This window comes from Saccopteryx leptura, chromosome 3, assembly GCF_036850995.1.
Source record: "Saccopteryx leptura isolate mSacLep1 chromosome 3, mSacLep1_pri_phased_curated, whole genome shotgun sequence".
In the NCBI taxonomy this organism is placed as follows: domain Eukaryota; kingdom Metazoa; phylum Chordata; class Mammalia; order Chiroptera; family Emballonuridae; genus Saccopteryx; species Saccopteryx leptura.
The window spans coordinates 288,630,548-288,649,461 of NC_089505.1; the positions used below are offsets into that span (position 1 = coordinate 288,630,548).

Consider the following 18,914-nt stretch of genomic DNA (forward strand, 5'->3'; position numbering starts at 1 on the left):
TCCTCTCTGTCTCTCTCTTCCCCTCCCGCAGCCAAGGCTCCACTGGAGCAAAAGATGGCCCGGGCGCAGGGGATGGCTCTTGGCCTCTGCCCCAGGCACTAGAGTGGCTCTGGTCACGACAGAGCGACACCCCGGATGGGCAGAACATCGCCCCCTGGTGGGCGTGCTGGGTGGATCCCGGTCAGGCACATATGGGAGTCTGTCTGACTGCCTCCCCGTTTCCAGCTTCAGAAAAATACAAAAACAAACAAACAAACAAACAAACAAAAATGTTGCCTGACCTGTGGTGGTGCAGTGGATAAAGCGTCGACCTGAAACGCTGAGGTCGCTGGTTCGAAACCCTGGGCTTGCCCAGTCAAGGCACATATGGGAGTTGATGCTTCTTGCTCCTCCCCTCCCTCTCTCCCCCCTTCTCTAAAATGAATAAATAAAATCTTTAAAAAAATAATGTTAAAAATATAAAACATTCTCATGTATTACAATCCATTCATTTCCTACCGCTCACATTCATGGTTGTGAGTGGCTAGAGCCAATCACAGCTGTCCTCCGGGACAACACCAAATTTTTATTGGATAATGCGTAAGGTGCATGGGTCTTTGTATGGCTCTTACAGAATTACATTTTAAAATATGTGGTGTTCATGGCTCTTTCAGCCAAAAAGTTTCCCGACCCCTGCTCTACAGAGTCCTAATGCCTCAGGAAAGCCTAAAAGGAACAGCACTGTCTGGGCACCTGCCCCACTCTGGCCACTTCCTGTGTGGCTTGCTTATTGCCAGGGATACCAGTCTACTTACGTGCAGTTCTTGAATACATTATTACCTTGTGCATTCTACAAGCTGTTCCTTCTTTCTGGAAGACTTCTTCATCTTTCCCTCGCCCCATGCTGCCAAGCCTAGAAGACTCCTGTCCATCCTGGAGCACTTAGCTCAAGCGGAGCACTCTCCACATTCAAGACAGAGTTAGCTGATCTCTCCAGTACCCTCCTCCCCTGCACCCCTTGCAAAGCCTCTCACTGCACAGCACTCTGTGCTGGAATTCATGCTTTGCCTTTGGCTTTCCTGTTTTCTTTGATGAATCCACATCAAAGAGCACATCAGTTCTCCATAAACTTTGCTGAATTGTGGGACAGAAATCCCTCATTAAAATATTGTTGGGCAAGAGTTCCTAATGAAGAAAGGTGATTTATAAATTTTCATGGCTATAAATGGATTTTGAAAGTAGTCAACAAAAGGCCAGAGGGGCTCTAAACCAAGGTAAATACAAAAGAATGATATTGATCTATAGGAAGGTGAACACATTTAGGAATGCTGAGAACCTCCCCTTTTATAGGTAGCTAAGGTCTTTTTTTTTTAATTTTTATTTATTTATTCATTTTAGAGGAGAGAGAGAGAGAGGGAGAGAAGGGAGGGAGGGAGGAGCAGGAAGCATCAACTCCCATATGTGCCTTGACCGGGCAAGCCCAGGGTTTTTAACCGGCAACCTCAGCGTTCCAGGTCCAAGCTTGATCCACTGCGCCACCACAGGTCAGGCAGGTAGCCAAGGTCTTAAGAGGTAACATGACTTGTCCAAGGCCACCTAGTCAAGGTAGAGGCGGGACTGAGGACACAGCTCTCTGCCTCCTGAGTCTGCTTCTTTCTTCTGCACAACTGAGCCTTTGCTCCAGTCCTCTGCCCAGCCCCATCAGGGGCCAGGGCTCCAACCTCCTGGACTGTTGTTTGCTTAAACCAGGGGTCTCAAACTCAACTCAGCATGTGGGCCGCAGAGCAAGATCACAGCCGTTCGGCGGGCCACACTAGGTCTACAAAAGCAACTGTTACGCAACACTTTTCTCACTGCAGTTGAAAACAAAAAAAAATCAGTACAACAAGCACAATCGTACATGCAGTTTACTCAGTGTCACAAAACGACCAGAAACTGTAGTTCGCATCACAACTGCTGTTAACTAAGCTAATATCTAGCTAGGATGCTAGAGAAATGAAAAATACAAGTAGGCCCCTAGGCTTACTTAATTTTATCCAAAATATTTTGAACTTCGTGGATTAGTCTGCGGGCCGCACAAAATTGTTCGGCGGGCCGCATGCGGCCCGTGGGCCGCGAGTTTGAGACCCCTGGCTTAAACCATGCAGAAACCTTTGGACGTAGTGAAGGCAAAAAGAACCACTTGGTAGGACCCTAAATTTCCACTTTGTGGGCAGATTCCGGTGAAGGTCCAAGGGGTATGCCAGGGCCTAAATGGCAGTCCTGAAGGAGCCCTGGCCCCAGGCTCCCCAGGACCACTCTGTGAGGGGCAGGCACTGATCAGTTCACTACCACACAGATGGTTCATATCACATTGCGTTTTTATTTTTTATTTTATTTTTTTGTATTTTTCTGAAGTTGGAAATGAGGACGCAGTCAGACAGACTCCCGCATGCCCCCGACCGGGATCCAACCGGCATGCCCACCAGGGGGCGATGCTCTGCCCATCTGGGGCACCGCTCTGTTGCAACCAGAGCCACTCTAGCACCTGGGGCAGAGGCCATAGAGCCATCCTCAGCGCCCGGGCCATCTTTGCTCCAATGGAGCCTTGGCTGCGGGAGGGGAAGAGAGAGACAGAGGAAGGAGGGGGGGGGGTGGAGAAGGACTCCGCACGCCAGGCCGACGCTCTACCACTGAGCCAACTGGCCAGGGCCACATTGTGTTTGAACTGATGTTTACAGAGGCTTAGCAGTCAATTCTGACTTAAGGGTCCAGGGCCTCCATGCCAAACCTCCACTGTTCACGGTCTTACTCCTCAGAAGAGTCAGGCCACACCTATAGACAGCCTCACAGCCCTCCAGACCCAGCAGGAGTGGAGGTCCTCAACCTCCTGTCCACACAATCAGTGTGGGAAAGCGAAGCTTCTCAAACTCACCCTTCAAAGAACCCAACAAAAGGACAGAGTGCACGTTTCCAGCGGTTGGGAGGGGACCTACTGTCAGCAGTTTTCCTGAGGCGCCTATTTTTTCCTATAATCTCTGTGAATTTTATATTCCACTCCACGACAGTGTATACAATAAAACAGTTCTTCTCCTCTGAGCAAATGCTTCAATGTGCTCAGCAGGGACTTCAGTGCCCCACCCACCATGCTGGTGGACAGCACAGCCTTCCGTGACACCGCGCTGAGCACTGGCCTTCATAGGCCCAGCAACTCATTATCTTATGTAGTTTTCATGCTCATCCTGCCAGATGGAGGCTGGCTTCCCCATGCTGGAGATGTGAAGACCCAAAGCTCCGGGAGGTAAAGACATTTGGCCTGATGAGGTGCCCCCCACCCCATGCTCTGCCATCCCTCAAGACCCATTATAATTTCCCCAACCCTTCAACATTAAAATCCACGCAATCCCCCATGGCAGGAAATAAAGGCCAAGTGCTTCCCTACCATCCTTTTAGGGGATTTGCAGAGTTGGGCGCACAGGCTGCGAGGCCCACTGCAGAGGGGTAGCCCTGGTTTCCTGGCACAGGCTCCTGCCTACGCCCCCAGTGGCACAAAGGGATGGGCAAGGACTGAACCACTCCAGCTGTGCCTGTACTGGCTGTGCGACCCTGTGAAGTTCCTCCCTCTTTGGGCTTTAGTTTCTTCATCTGAACAATGTATGATGGGCTGGGTGATTTCTATGCTTCACTATATTAGGTTTTCTTTTTTTAGAGCTTTTCCATCCAACATTCTAGATGCTACTTCCAAGAACGTCCCAACCCTGGTGCTCCTTCCCTCATTAAAAAAAGTTCATGCCTGACCTGTGGTGGCGCAGTGGATAAAGCGTCGACCTGGAAATGTTGAGGTCGCTGGTTCGAATCCCTGGGCTTGCCTGGTCAAGGCACATATGGGAGTTGATGCTTCCAGCTCCTCCCCCCTTCTCTCTCTCCCCCTCTCCTCTCTCTCTCTCCCCCTCTCCTCTCTAAAAAAAAGAAAAAAAAAAAAAGTTCATACCATCAATTTCCCTTTTCTTTTTTAACATAAAACTTAAAACAACCTCATAAGGCTATTTTTTGGACAAAGCAGCTGTAGTCCCCACGACCCTCACTCTCCATTTTTCTTCCTGTGACATGCACCATGGCCCAGACGCTCAGGGTCCCTGGGACTCGGGGCTGGTGGGATGAAAAGATCCTTTTCTCCCAACAAACTTTAATAACCTGCTGGATTCCCACACAGCCCGAGCATGTTGCTTGTCTAAGATGCCTTCAGCCAGAGTCCATTTTAAGGCATGTGGTGCTTTATGATCCAGCTGTCCAGGAAAATGGTTGGAGGCTCCAGGAACGGCCACATGGTGAGGAACACTGGGGTCCGTGATGCCAGTTCCCTCTCTTGGGGGAAGGGAGGAGCAGGGGCATTTCTGGGAGGATAGTCGCTCATGAAGTTTCTATCCCAGCCACAGGAAATTCCCCCAAAGATCCCCGAGAGAGACCAGTACTGTAGATGGGGCTACAGATTTGAATCCATTACCCTGGAGAGTGTTCTGTGGGGTCAGGTTGCTGGGGGTGGGGTAGAGGACCAGCTGTGCTCTGGATCCCAGCCTTTGGCAGGATCATGTGGCTACACGGCAAAGCCCATAGCAGGACACCCCTCTTGCCAAACAACTTGTAATTCTGGGCCTCAGTTTCCTCGCCTTTAAAATGGAAGGTGTAGAGTTCATAAAAGCTGTTATCCAGGGCTGCCTGGAATCCCCCTGCAATCCCTCTCAGATACGGAGGTCCTGAGGGTGTGTCAGCAAGGACACTGGACACTGACACAGGCCTGGGGAGGAGGCACTGTGGGCAGAGGGGAATTTCCAATAAATGTGCTGTTACTTCTTTCCTTGGCTGGTCAAGATCACAGGCCCACAGAATGCGCCCAGCTGGGCATGGAAGCCACAGCTTTGACACCATCTGCATTACAGAGCAGAACACGAGTCCCAGGGAGGAGGGTGGGGGCTGGGGAGCATGCACTGCGTCAGTGAAACCTAGGGCTCCAGGCAGGGTTAGGGATTACCTTAGTTTTAAAACGTACTGTACTGAGCTCTGCTCTGAATTTGCTCACTGACCTCTCTTCTTCAGAGATTCAATTTGAGCTCAATTTAGAAAATCCTAGGGTAGTGGTTAGTTCCTGCAACACCACTTCATGATATTGCTCTAGTGCTGCAGGGGCCTGGGGGGTGGGGCAGTCGTTGCACTCAGGCCTGTGAGCGCTGGGCTAACACCTTCTGCAGGAGTTGGTGACAAAGGAGGACCTGGGTGTCCTGTAATCTTCTGTGGGAGCAGCTGTGTGTGGGGGTTAATGGGGAGGGGCGGGGCGAGGCTTTGAGGACAGGGAACTTGAGGCTCGCTAGCCTGTGTGGCCTCAGCCTCAGGATGAACAAGGAACAATCAGGTGGCAACAAGACCCTGAAGGAGGCTCAGCTGCCGTCGTTGATGGGAGTCCGAGAGGGATCCAGCAGTCTCTCTCGCTCGCCCCCCTCAGCTGGGGGCCGGATCAGGCGGGTCAGCAGCGGGCGGTGCAGCCCATTGTAGAGGGCAGTGCCCATCAGGAGGATGAGGAAGCCGAGGATCTGCAAGGGGTGGAAGGCCTCCCAGCCCAGTGCCAGGCTCAGTGCCCAGATGACGACGGTCCGCAGGCTGTCCAGCACCATGCGGGTGGTGGCACTCAGCTCCTTGGTGACGCTGATGCCCGCAAAGTTGAAGAAGGCGATGCTGCTGATGTTGCCCAGCAGTGCCAGAGCAATGAGCGGCTGTCGGCCCACCTGGCAAAAGGCATCCAGTGCGTCCTCTAGCATCCCGCGAGGGTTCCCACTAAAGGAACCGGCAGGGATGTAGTACATGGGCACCAGCAGCAGGGACAGGATCACGAAGCCAAAGAGGCCTGCGGGAGAGGAGGAAGCACATCGCAATGTCTGCTTGGTCCTGACTCCCAGCACGTCAGGACCAACAAGGCCTCCCCATCTCCTGCCACCCCTTCCTAGTGGCCCTCGCACTAGCGCCTTCTTTTCGGGTCCTGGGTCCGTGCCCTCTCACCAGGATTTCACAGCGGCCTACTGAATGGGCTCTAGCTGCCCCTTCACATGTTAATCCACATTTTCCAACTGGACCAAAACCAAGAAATACTTCTACATTGTGACCAGTATACGTACACACAGGCACATACACACAAGCTTTCACAAAATAGCAGCCACCCTAACAATGTACAATATGCTCTGACACTTTTAAATTCTAATCTATTCATTTAAAAAAGAATTGCTGGTTATAACCACTACAGTGCTCACAAGTGTGGGAAAACAGTTCTGTCACTCAGTGGCACTGGTCTGTGATAAGGGGATGAACCAAGATATAAATCAGCACAGTGCTTCATTCAGAAAGTCTTGCTAGAAAAACAAATGAGCAGAAACAAACAGTATGCTTCACGATGTCACCGATTTAGCTGATTAACATTCTGCCTTAGCCCTCAGCTCACTGTGGACCAGGCAAAAACAGCTCCCTGACTCGTCCACAGCCCACACTTCGTAGCACTGCTCTAATCCTTGCTAGTTTCATAGTTTAAAGCATAATTTTCATAGTTATTTCCCTGCTTAAAAACCATGAGTGATTCTTCACTGCCTGCTACTTACAGTCTAAATCTTCTTACCTGATGTTCAAGGTTCTCCATGATCTTGACTTGGTCATTTTCCCACATCAAACCTGCATCTCACCCAAACTATTCCTCAATGGTTTCCAAACTCACGGCCAGTTACCCAGGTGTTTGCTCTGTCTGGAGTTCCCTCCTTCCCTCTCCGACTGTTGAAACTACAGCTGAAATGTGACCTTCTCCAATCCAAGACACTCAGATATGATTGGCAGGTGAAATATCAGTAGAGCATAAGTGGTCTGAGCTCAAACACACTGCTCGGTCCTTGCTGGTCAGCTCCTCTAGAGTGAGGCTTACACCTAATTCATCTTCAGCATCGTCCTCCCTGAGCTCCTGGCCATGTGCACAGCAGGTGTCAGGGTAGTTGTCAGCACAGTTGTGGGGAAGGAAGGAAGAAACAGGGCAGGACGTTCCCGCCTCCCAGTGGTCCCTGGTCGCTGGGCCCGTGCTCCTCCGTGTGCATGCACTCCACACGCTCCCCTCCAGTGTGCCCCCGACCAGTGCCCTCCCCCGGCCCCTGTGCTCACACACCCTCAGTGCCAACTGCCCGCAGAGGGTGCACATTGTGCTTGTAGACGAACTTCTCCTCTAGCACCATCTGTATGGAGACGATGATCTGAGCCATGATGATCAACAGGTCCCCTGTGGGAAAGGATCAACAGGGCCAAGGGTGAGGGAGGCAGGGAGACAGCAAGACCATGGGGCTGTTGGCCGAGTGGCGGGCCTAAAGCTGAGGAAGAGAGCACCCACGGGGACACAACAACAGCCCCTGACTTTTGCCAGCACCCTACAGTTCACGAGGCATAGTCATGACTACCTTCATGCCTGATCTCCTGGCCCCTGAAAAGATAGGCACTGTCACCTGCTCTGGGCTCAGGCCTCAGATGGTCCAGAGGCTTGGAGATAGACGTTTCTGGTTTAATACTATCTCTGAGTGACCAGGGTAGGCTGCACCACTTTCTGGGATTGTGGGGATCACTGTGATGACAATAAATGCAGCGCTCAGCACCAAACTGGTCACTTAGTAAGTGCTTGATAAATGTTCATTTTTCTCCTTTCCCAAATTCGGTGGTTTGTGTGTATATAGGTACATCACAGCACAAGCCCTCTGGCTCCCTATCTACCCATTTCTCCTGCTGCTTGGGCCTTTAGCCTTCCTACACTCTGTCAACTTGAGAGCAGGTGCTCGTCCACAGCAGCTGGTCCCCACATGCCCTCCCCCAAGCACAGCAGAGCCTGTAAGAGTTTGTTGAATAACTCTGTGGTGGGCTCTTAGAACAGGACAGGAAGGCAGCCTCTGGATTCCCAACCCTGGCCACACCTGTGATCACTTCGCTGAGCTTGTGCTGATCGTCATGCTTGTTCAGGAGGTCGGCCAGGCCCACGACCACCAGCCCTGCGATGGTCGCCAGGATACCCAGCCATTGGCTCAGTACCAGCCTGCGCCCGAGGAAGGCCACTGAGAACAGGCCTGTGAATATGATCACTGCTCCACGAAGCATCTGGAAACTGGAGGCGCTGGTCATGTTCAGGGCTAGGGGAGGACAGACACACGGCATCAGCTCCTGAGGGCCGAGGCTGTCTGTTCACTGAGGTGTGCTCAGGGCTGAAGACGTGCCTCCTGCCCAGTATGTGCTCAGTAAATCTTGGGTGAGTGTGTGTTTGTGAAAGTATGTGGGGCAGGGCTGAGGTATAGATGCTCTGGGGCTGAGGGCAGCTGTTACATCAACGGCCCCTTGGGTCATGTCATGGGCCTCACTGAACCCCACTCAGCCTGGCCCGGCTACTCACCCACATACATGATGCTAGTCCCAGTCATGTCACAAAGGGCTGGGGGCAGGAAAAGCAGGGGGTTGAAGGGCTGTTGGGGGTCTATGCTGGCATCCGGGTGCCTTGCAGCTCTGCACTGGAGTAGGTAGAAGGCAGCCAGGCAGGAGAACTCCCCCAGGAACATGCCCACTGCCTGCAGGGACAGAACCCGAGGAGTTTAGCGCTCAAAGGAGAATCACCTTTAACAAAAAACTTTTGAACATAACCTCTCTTCAAACAAGAGCTTACCTATAACCCCAACACATAAAACAGGCAAAAGCAAAGCTGCTGTGTGTGGGAGGCCAGAGACTGCCTCCCGGGTTTGGGCCTAAGCCCCTCAAACACCTTGACACTAACCCTAAGGCTGTGTAGAGACTCGTCTGAACATCATCGACCTAGGCCAAGCCCTGGTCAAGTTCCAGATGGAGAAACTGAGGCCCAGAGAGGCTCATGAACTTGTTTAAGGTCACAGAGCAAGCTGGTGGCAGAGCTGGGCTGACATTTGGGTCTCCCACTTCCAGTCAAGTAATGAAGTGCCTCCTATTTATGGTGTCTGTGCTGTCCCAGGGGGTCTGGGCTCCCAGTGGACAAAAAGCGGGTTTTGCTATGAGGGTTGACATTTTCCAAATGTGTCCTGACTTAGATGTGGTGAGTGTTGGCCTCACGGTACCCAGGGCATGACTGCTCACTCAGGCCTCTCACAGAGGACTGTGCCCTCTGTTCCCTTCCAGGGGCGCTCATACTCTGGCCTCAGTTCAGGGAGGGAGAGAGAAACAAGTAGCTCTTCTGGGAGCAGGGGAGGACTCCACCCCTAGGTCAGGAAACAGCAGAGCCTCCGAGGCCCCTGGTCTGAGGTCTGGGAGGCAGGCAGTGGGGAGGGATGGGGCCGATACCTGGAGGAAGGGATGCTGGAAGCTGTGCTCCTTGCTTCCTCCACAGCCCTGGGCCACGAAGTTGTCCGCCCACCTGCAGCAGAGAGAGAGAAGATCAAACCCTGTAGTGCTGCGGGTACCTGCGGACAAGCTCACTCCTCCCAATGCCAAGAGACCATGCGCAGGGGGCTCAGCCAGAGTGGGACTTCCTCTCAAGGGGCCAATCTCCAGGGCAAGCAGTCTTTATCTAGAATCATGGACAGAAGGTGGGGGTCTCGAAACCTTCAGCTGAAATGCCATGAACCTCTAACCGAAGTTAAGCAGTTTCTCAAATTATGGATGTAGCCTGGCCAGGTGGTGGCGCAGTGGATAGAGCGTCAGACTGGGATGCAAAAGACCCAGGTTCGAGACCCCAAGGTCGCCAACTTGAGCGCAGGCGCATCTGGTTTGAAAAAAAAAAAAATAGCTCACCAGCTTGCACCCAAGGTCAATGACTTGAGCAAGGGGTTACTCAGTCTGCTGTAGCCCCACGGTCAAGGCACATATGAGAAAGCAATCAATGAACAACTAAAGTGCCACAACGGAAAAACTGATGATTGATGCTTCTCATCTCTCTTCATCCCTCTCTGTCTGTCCCTCTCTCTGACTCTCTCTGTAAAAGAAATAAATAAAAAAGAATGTTTAAAAAAAAATTACAGATGTACTGTTGCAGTACCTGTGAATCTGTCACATAGAAGTCACTGCTATTCTTGTTATCACATCAGGGTGGTTGCAGATATTGTAAAGTATCGTTTACACTCATCACAGCCCCCAAATTATACTAATTAGACTCACTACTTATACTTTTTTGTTAAGAAGCATATACACATATGTATTAGTATATCACAAATTTGTCTTTTTAATGTTTTGATAAATTTTAGCATAATTGGCTTTTTCTGTAATCCCTAGTCTTTTTTTTTTTAATTTTATTTATTTATTTTTTACAGAGACAGAGAGTGAGTCAGAGAGAGGGATAGACAGGGACAGACAGATAGGAACGGAGAGAGATGAGAAGCATCAATCATTAGTTTTTCATTGCACGTTGCAATATCTTAGTTGTTCATTGATTACTTTCTTATATGTGCCTTGACTGTGGGCCTTCAGCAGACTGAGTAACCCCTTGCTGGAGCCAGCGACCTTGGATTCAAGCTGGTGGGTTTTTGCTCAAACCAGATGAGCCTGCGCTCAAGCTGGCGACCTTGGGGTCTCGAACCTGGGTCCTCTGCATCCCAGTCCGACGCTCTAGCCACTGCGCCACCGCCTGGTCAGGCAATCCCTAGTCTTTTATTTGTACATTTTAAACAATTACTTTTGGATTCACCAGATTATTAAAGGAAGCCATGACACAAAAATATGAAGAACCACTGGTCTACAAGGTCACTTGGGCCCTGGGAAACGGCCATCTGACATAGACCACCTGGTTACCTTCATAGGACCTGAAGAGTCTGGAGGGTCTTCCCAGTACAGACTCTAAAGCAAGTGGCAAGTATCTGGCACTAGTGGAGTGGCCTCCCTGCCAGCACCCTGGCAGATGGCATAACTGATTATGGCATGCTTCCACAAAGAGCCTACACACAGGCCCAGAATCCTTTGCGGCACAGAGCCCTGGGCAGCTACCACCAAATAATTCTGCATCGTCTGCTGTCTGTGTGCTATAACTCCTGCCCTTGAATTTCATTTTTGCTGGGCTTAGTTGTGTCCCTGTGGTCTAGTCTGATCTCTCTTTCATTTGAAAGCCCTTCAGATATCTTGAGACTTTTCCACCTTCTGAATCTTCTCATCTCCTGGCTAAACAGCCCCAACCCTTCCTGACCTTTCACTTCCCTGGACGGTGACTTCTGGTGGGCTCAAGCCCAGAGCCAAGGGCATGTGATCTGGCCCAGACTGAGCCTGGCAAGATAGTGGCTCCTCCCTCATGTTGAGTGTCCTGGTCTGCTGACTCATTAGTTGACACATTTTGACTGTGTCACACTGCTGACTCAGGTCAATGCGGACCCAGGGCTGCTTCATGTGGGCCACTGAGCAGAACTCCATGCAAAAGCAGTAGCTGTCTCTAAACTGAAGGACTCAGGCCTTCCCCTTCTGAAATGCCTTTCCTTGCAATGTCTGTCCAGAGCAGCCACGCTGTAGCACCCAGATCTACTCCAGAGTCATCCTTGCAGAAGCCAGAGTTCCTGTTTCCTGTACCCTTCACGGAGTCACAAGCAGGGCCCACTGGCTGTGTCAAGCAACTAGGGTCTGGGTTTGACAAACATCCTATCCAGCTCTGGCTTCTCTGTGCCCTGAGTTTGGGAAGGGGAACAGGACGCTCCTTCTCACAGCCCAGGAAAAAGTATGATGCCTGGATGCTGCCAGCGGGAAGGGCGGGCTGAGTGGTGGTGAGCTCCTGGTTGACCAGGAGGGTAGCACAGACTGGAAGGAGACACCACGTTTCCTCAGAGATGTGAGCACATCTCAGGGTGAGTGAACAAACCAGGCTAAGGTGTCTTACTTACAGAGGGAGATGCATATCCATTCCCTGAGACGGGGGAGTAGGAGAGGCTATAGGAGGGTTTGTGGGTCTTGGGAATGAGAAGGCCCAAAGGAGAGCTGCAGGGCAGGGGGAAGTTCTGATATGACTGGTTGGGAAGGCAGAGAGAAAGCTGGGTTAGGGTACTGGACCCAGTACCAATAGAGAAAAGAAGCCCTCACTATGGAATAAAACTACCTGCTCTCTAGGGTCTCATTTCTGCCTAATCTGCTACAGATTCTGGCTCCTGGATCCCAGGGAGGGTAGGATATGGGATGTGGGCGAGGGCCACAGACAGTATGGCTCAGCATGCAGGCTTGCTTTACATCAGGCTCACTTTTGCAAAAAGAGCCACTGGGAGGGTCTGGGAGAGGCAACTGAGTGAAACAGAGGAGGGGTGAAAGGTCAAACTTTACCAAGGGCACAAAGCCAACTTCCCAGGAGCAAGTGAGCAGGCTGGAGATGAGGATTCTTGGGGTTGGAGCCCGGGCTCCTCCAGGAGGGGTGAGGGAGTTCCTCCTGCCAAGTCCATATGGCTAACCAGAAGCCTGGGACGTGGGGAGGTATGGAAGCCTCTTCCTCACCCTGGGGCCACAGCTGGAACAAAGACTGGCAGGTCTGAGAGGATCCCAGGATCTAGTAGTAAAGCCATCTGGCAGACACCCCCTCCCCCCCTTCCCCCCTCCACCCCACTACTGCGTGCATGACTTACAGTACTGACAACCGCATCAGTATCACTTTCTGGTTCCACAGCCACTACCATTTGAGAGGGCGAGTTCAGCATCCAGCAACTTCCACATCTCAGGCCCCTGCTCCCAGCACATTACTATACAGGAGCTCAAACATTATTTGGTTGAATGCATGAGACTTCCAGATCCCTCCAAGCAAATAGGCAGGTACTATATACAGTCCAGAGGCAATTTCTCACGTGTCCTAATTTCCCCGCATGGTCTGGTGTGCCCCCTGCTGGTGGGACAGGCTGGGCCTGTCTTTCCCAGGGTGGGGCACTGGCTGTAGGGTTGGGTGAGCAACCTTCCCCAGCCCCAGAGGGGCCCTCTGCTTTCTCCAAGGGATAGGTCTGCCTGAACAGGTTGGGGCTGGCAGCAGTCCCAGCTGGGGAAAAGGAATCTTTTTGTATCTGAGGGCCTGGAGTGGTTTACAGCCCAAGGGATTAGGTATCATCGGGTCAGGCTGCCCTACCCAGCCTCACTCCAGGCCAAGGAGCTCAGGCCAGCAGGCACTTTGGGAGGAGTTAGGCTCCTCCCCCCAGTCCTGAGACAGACTTCATTCAGTTCATAGTGCAGGCAGAAGGACCTCAGGTGGCACAGAACAAGAAGCCAAAATCCAGTCCCGGTTCATTTGGGGATGACAGCAATGATCCCTAAGGAGAGAGAGCACTTGGCTATTTGCAAAACATGTCACTTAAATGGTTTTATAAATATAGGATTCCCTGAGTACTGACTTTGTGCCAGGCCTGTGCTGAGTACTTCATGTGGATTGTCTCGTTTAAGCCTCACATCAAGAATCCTCATTTTACAGACGGGCACTTCAAGGTGTGGGTAGAGGGGTGGAGAGAGGCGTGTGGGCTCATACAGTTAACAGGCAGATCTAGGCCCAAACCCATGTGATTGGATTTACATTCAGAAAAGGCAGCTGGCTATGTGGAAAGCTCATTTTGATTCTCATAGGCTGGACAAATTGCAGCGTTCTTATCTTTAATATGGAGATAATACTGATGAATTGTCAAAAGTAATAAGCAAAATAAGCTATATGAGATCTGGCCCACGGCAGGAGGTCAAAGTTCTTTCCAGCCCCTTCTCCCTTTCCCCTCTATTGAGCAGGAGCCACTGCCCCCTGTCCCGGCAGGGTCTGCTCCAGCCTGAAATCTGGGAGTGCATGTGCCTGGGACCCGCCCTGTGGGTGGAGCCAAGGGTCCCTGCAGTTCCCCAGTGTGGCAAAGTGCTGCAAGAGGAGAAACCGGCCATCAACTCACCATCAGCCCACGAAATCTCCTAATTACACAGATGAGGAGCCCAGGGAGCAGGGAGGGCTGAGGAGCTCAGGCTCGTGAGCAGCAGGGCCGGCAACCAGGAGTCTCTGCCCCCAGTTCCGGGACCTGTCCTCACATTTGAGGGTCTTTTACTACCTCCTTACTCCAGTTTTCTCCCACTGCCCTGACTGAGGTGGGGCGGGCACTCTGCAGACCCTCTGTAGATACTGGACCCAGGGCAAAGCCATGGTCTTCAGGGCAGGAGGCCTGAGGGGACCCGCCAGGGTCAGGCTGAGGCCCCAAGAGGTGTCTCTGCTGGCGAGTTCTCCGGGGCCTCGGTAGGCTGGGGTGGGCTCCCCTTGATGAGGGGTGAGTCACTACACTCGGCCTTGCCCAGCCAAACTCAGACCTCAGCATTCTGAGAGGTGAGCGCATCTGTGTGGGCTGGGGTGGCAGACGGAAAGGGAGGGAGTGACTGATGTGGCTGCCTCAGACCGCCTGGCTGAGGCCATTTCCCACAGAATCTCTGCCATTTCCTCTCGAGTTCCCAGCTTGTCAGCCCAGTGAGTCAGCTCCTTTCTCCCATAATGGGAGCTAGGGAAGGGCCACAGGGCTTCTCCACTCTCCAGGGTAACCCAGGCATAGGTGGTGATAAATGATAACCACCCCTGTCATCTCTAAGTACAATTAGAAAGTAGACCTCACCTTAGTCTGGGGAAAAGGTGGGAAGTCATGCCCCTTTTAGAGATGAAAGTGAGGCCTAGAGAGGCCTGGTGACCCATCTAACCCCAGCTTCCTGATCTCACGCTCTTTTCACTCCTCCACACTGCCCTCTTGATTTCAGGCTTTCTCTACTGGCCCAGGCACCCTTCTAAAGAATTATCCCATGCCAGCTCACACAACTCAAGGGTGGGGACAGCAGCCAAGGCAAAACTTCGAGCTGGCACAGAAAGGACAATGAGAGTCCTTCCTTAATAGAGGCCCAGTGATCGCAAGCCTCCTGCCACTTTCCTGGCAGGGTCCCTGGACCCAGCGGGCCTGACTGGTAGAGGGCAAGTCACCCCCATGGCCCCTCTCTGGCTGGGTGAGCTTCACAACCTGCAGATGTTTAGGAGAGAATCTGAGCCTTACTTAGTGTCTACTTGACCCTGGCTCTTTACATGCAGAATCACAGCTGGGGATTCAGGAGAACTGGGCTTTGAAATGGGCACAACCCCACGGACAGGCACTGGTTGGGCAGACAGCCCTGAGCAGAGCAGAGGAAGGTGAAATGTTGGGTCTCCAGGAGACACATCAGCAGAAGTTCCTGTGAGGTAATGAAAGTAGCCACAGAAAGGAGAAGGGGCCACTTCACAGGGAAGGGCGTCTGCTAAGAATGTGAGGTGGCTCTCTGCTAAGACACAAGCACAGAGCCAAAAGAACAGCCTGCTTGGTGGCTTCCCCTCCTGTGGGCATTTGACACTTGCTCCATCCTAGCCAGGGCAGGCCCATCTCTTTGTGGTGTACCCAAACCTGCTGAGTGGGCAGAGTGGCCTCTTGTGTGGACAGCTGACCGGCGTCCCAGCACAGCAGGCAGCACGTGCTCACGCACACTTCCTCATCCTCTATTGCTCTCCTCCCAAGAACCCGGGAGGGAAACATGCTCACCTTGCAGGCCAAGAAATTGCATGAGGCTACTAGAGACTCTAAACCTGAACCTTGCATGGCTTCTAGGTCCAGGGGAAGACAGGCAGGGTGACAGCAGGGTCCCCTGGGCTGGGACAGAGGCTTGTTGCCCAGCCCCAGAGGGAGTGAGCTTTGAGGGCAGGGAAAGGAGAGGCCACTCACAGGATCTCACCTTCCATGGGCACATGTTTATCTGTTCTGTTCTTGTCTGGGGAGAAGTGAGAGGAAATTCCAAGGAAGTGTGACTTTTGGGTTCTGCAGTTGTAAAGTAACAGGATTGTACTACAATGCTGAGACCTACGTTCTGGTCCCTGTTTTGACTCCAACCAGCTGAGTCACAAGAAACTTCTCTTGGGACCTCGGCGATAAATTATGAGATTAATGGATGATTTCTATATTTCTAATAATTCCAAATGCCCTGAAAAATGACTAGAGAAGTCCCCAGTCTCATCTCACGTTGGTGATTAACAGCCTGGATTCTAGGCTCTATATAAACTACATAATAGCTGGGTTGAATTTAGGCAAGCAAGTCCATCTTTCCATACCAGTTTCTAATCTAGGGACAATGAATTTATCTACCTCATTGGGTGGTTATAAGAATTCACTAAATTAACACAGGAAAGGCAGCCAGGGAAGGACATGGCACATGGTACTCTGTGTATTAGCTGATTAGCACTTGCTGTGATGAAATTCTTGTCTCTTTGTGCCCGCCAAAAACTGTAGGTCAGAGTGTGATTTCAAGTTGATAATTAATTCCTATCAGGATGAACACAGATGCTTTCCCCAGTTCTTTCTCTCTGAGAGTATCCTCACAGTCTGGCTTCAGAATATGAGTTAGAGTCTAGTTCCGGGGTCTGTCTCAGGCAGGGAGATTTCTAAGGCTCCACGGCAGGGGACAGGATCAAAGTTTGGGTCCCCACCTGGAAGTCTCTTTCCTGCCCTCAAAACTAGGCCTCCAGAGGCTGAGGATCCTCTGGCTTCCTACCTGATTGGTTTGGAGCTTTTAAAGGAGGGAGCTGAGTCAGCACAGTTTACCCCAGTAGGAACTAGCAATCTCAACTTGCCCTGGGGACAACAGCCCCGGCAGACCTACAGCCACTCTTTAGGCACTGGACGGAGGCTGTTGTTAGAGATGAATAGGTGGCGCCCTGTTCTGCTGCATTCAGATCCTAACTTGAGATGAGGAATCTCATGGTCAGTCTCCTTTATAGCTAAGGGCTCACAAAAGAAGTGACCTTCAGGAGGCCGCAGCACTACAAGACAGACACACACAGAGCTGACAAAGAGAGCAGGTGGGCCTCACCCAGAGTGCCTCTTCCTTTGGAGACGGGAGGATATTGTGATTGCCAAGCACATACACATCTGTCTCCTCCACCTCAGATTCTAAGCATCTCAAAAGTAGGGACCTTCTCTTAGTCATTTCTGTCTACTTTCCTGAGTCCAGACAGTGTCTCACACACTGTAGGGACTCTATACATGTCTGGTGAACTGAATAGAACACTTATCTCCCAGACCTCTCTTCTGGGGCATTCCTCACATCACTGACGGAGTGTGCTAGGAACAAAAGCCTCAAAAATGAATAAGATATGACTGGCCCCCTCCTCCTAGGGAACATAGGCCAGAAGGTGACTAGGGTGACTCCTGCTTGCTCTGGAGCCTGGCAGGGCCCAGGTGGAAGTGAGGTCTGACTGGAGTGAGTACTCTTCCACTCTTCTCCATGTGCACCTTGGATCTGGTTCAGAGAGAGGCCAGGCTCTGGGTCCTGGAGCACTTAGATGGTGAAAAGAGGGAAGGCCCTGCTCTGAGGTGGGGCAGAGAAAGGCAAAGAGCTGCCAAGAGAAGGGGCTGCCTCCCAGGTCCGTCCTCCTTGCATATGAGAGAGAGGAGGCTATGTTTGGTCCCTCAGCCTCATGAAAGTCCCTGGGTTCTCAATCCCCAACCTCCTAGGGACTGCTCTCACTGTCCTCCCAGCACCACACCCTCAGGCATACATCATAGCTGAACTGCCCACCTGTCTTCCCTGTCTGGGTGAATGGCACTTCTGTTCTCCCAGGCAGAAATCCTGGAGTGATCATTGTCTCTTGATCTATTGGGTCAGGCCTTGTGGCTTCATTTTGTACCTGGTCTCTCCCACCTGTCCCTTCCTTTGCCACCTCATTGCCCATCCTAGTGCCCCTGATCTGCTATGCAGCAGCCTTGGGGTGGTTTTCCCTGCACCAAACTACTCTTCACCTTGACCACCAGGTTCATCATATCACTCTTAGCATGTCACTCCTCTGCTCAAAAGCTCCTTTTTGATTATGGGGTAAAATCCAGCTTGGACATTTGGTGTCAGTTACAATCTACTTGCATGTGATCTTGCTGTTCCCTGTCTCGATGTCCCCACCACATGTAGAACCCCAGCTATAACCCTTCCTCCATGAGGGGCTAACAGGGCAGCCCCTTCTTTGCCGAAGCCTCTACATTCACTGATCCATGGCCTTCATTGTAGCTCCCGTGCACGAGGCTGGGAATCTACCCCCGGACCCCCATAGCTCCTAAAGGGTGGGGCTTCCCACGCCAGCATTGGAAGGGATCCAGCAGAGGAACTATTCCAACCCTTGCGTTTAAAGATGAGGAAACTGTGGCACGGAGACGGACGGTAGGATCACACACAACTAATTAAAGCCAGGGCTCGGATCCTCCAGTCGGGAGCCTAACCCGCTCCGCATTTCCCCAGGCCTTCCACCCCTTGGGTGGTCCATACACCGAGTGAACAGAAATTGGGCCAGGGGTGAAGCCGGGAGAGGATAGCTGAGAGGGGTAGGGCGGGGAAGGTGCGGGGCTGCGGCGGCAGGCAGAGCCCCCTCCACTCCCCGCCGCGCCCGGACTCACTTGGCAGACAGCGTGTTGATGGAGCCGGTGACGAGCATGAGCCCGGCCAGGAACAGCTGGTACTTGGTCCAGGCCATGGCGGCGGAGGAGGGGAGCGCAACAGTGCGGGGACCTCCTCGACCTCCACGATCACTCCAAACTACAGCCCCTGACCCGGTCACCCTGGGGTCTCGGGTGCTAGCGCTTCCGGGCCGGGCGTCACATGACCCGCGGCGGTCCCGCCCCCTTCCGGCTCGCTCCGCCCCCGCCCGGTAGGGCGTGGGGCGTGACTGCTGCGCTCTCTCAGCCCTGGTGCCCAGGCTCTTCAGGTCTGGAGCCTGGCGCGCTGGTTCCCACGGGGTGACAATGGCAAGTCATGGGCCCAGGTCTCCCCATTTGTAAAATAAAGTGATAGAACGACGCATCGAGGATGCATTTTGGACATTAGAGCGTTCTATAAACCGTTTAGGGAGGTTGAGCTGAATGATAATCAGAGGCAAACTACAAAATGTTCATGGCCAGCGGTGGGAATCTCTTCTCCGCATGGAACCCAGGGAACTCCTG

At 52.3% G+C, this 18,914-nt stretch overlaps 1 protein-coding gene across 1 annotated transcript; it reads right to left on the minus strand.

The window, feature by feature from the left end:
• Nucleotides 1-4,210: 4,210 nt before the first annotated feature.
• SLC35F6 (solute carrier family 35 member F6) lies at nt 4,211-18,580 on the minus strand. Its single transcript, XM_066378701.1, has 6 exons — nt 18,372-18,580; nt 9,316-9,388; nt 8,405-8,576; nt 7,935-8,147; nt 7,145-7,255; nt 4,211-5,854 (listed from the first exon to the last, which is right to left on the minus strand). The coding sequence occupies exons 1-6, from the start codon at nt 18,446-18,448 to the stop codon at nt 5,391-5,393; spliced, it is 1,110 nt and encodes a 369-aa protein (XP_066234798.1). The 5' UTR covers nt 18,449-18,580; the 3' UTR covers nt 4,211-5,390.
• Between the last annotated feature and the right edge of the window lie 334 nt (nt 18,581-18,914).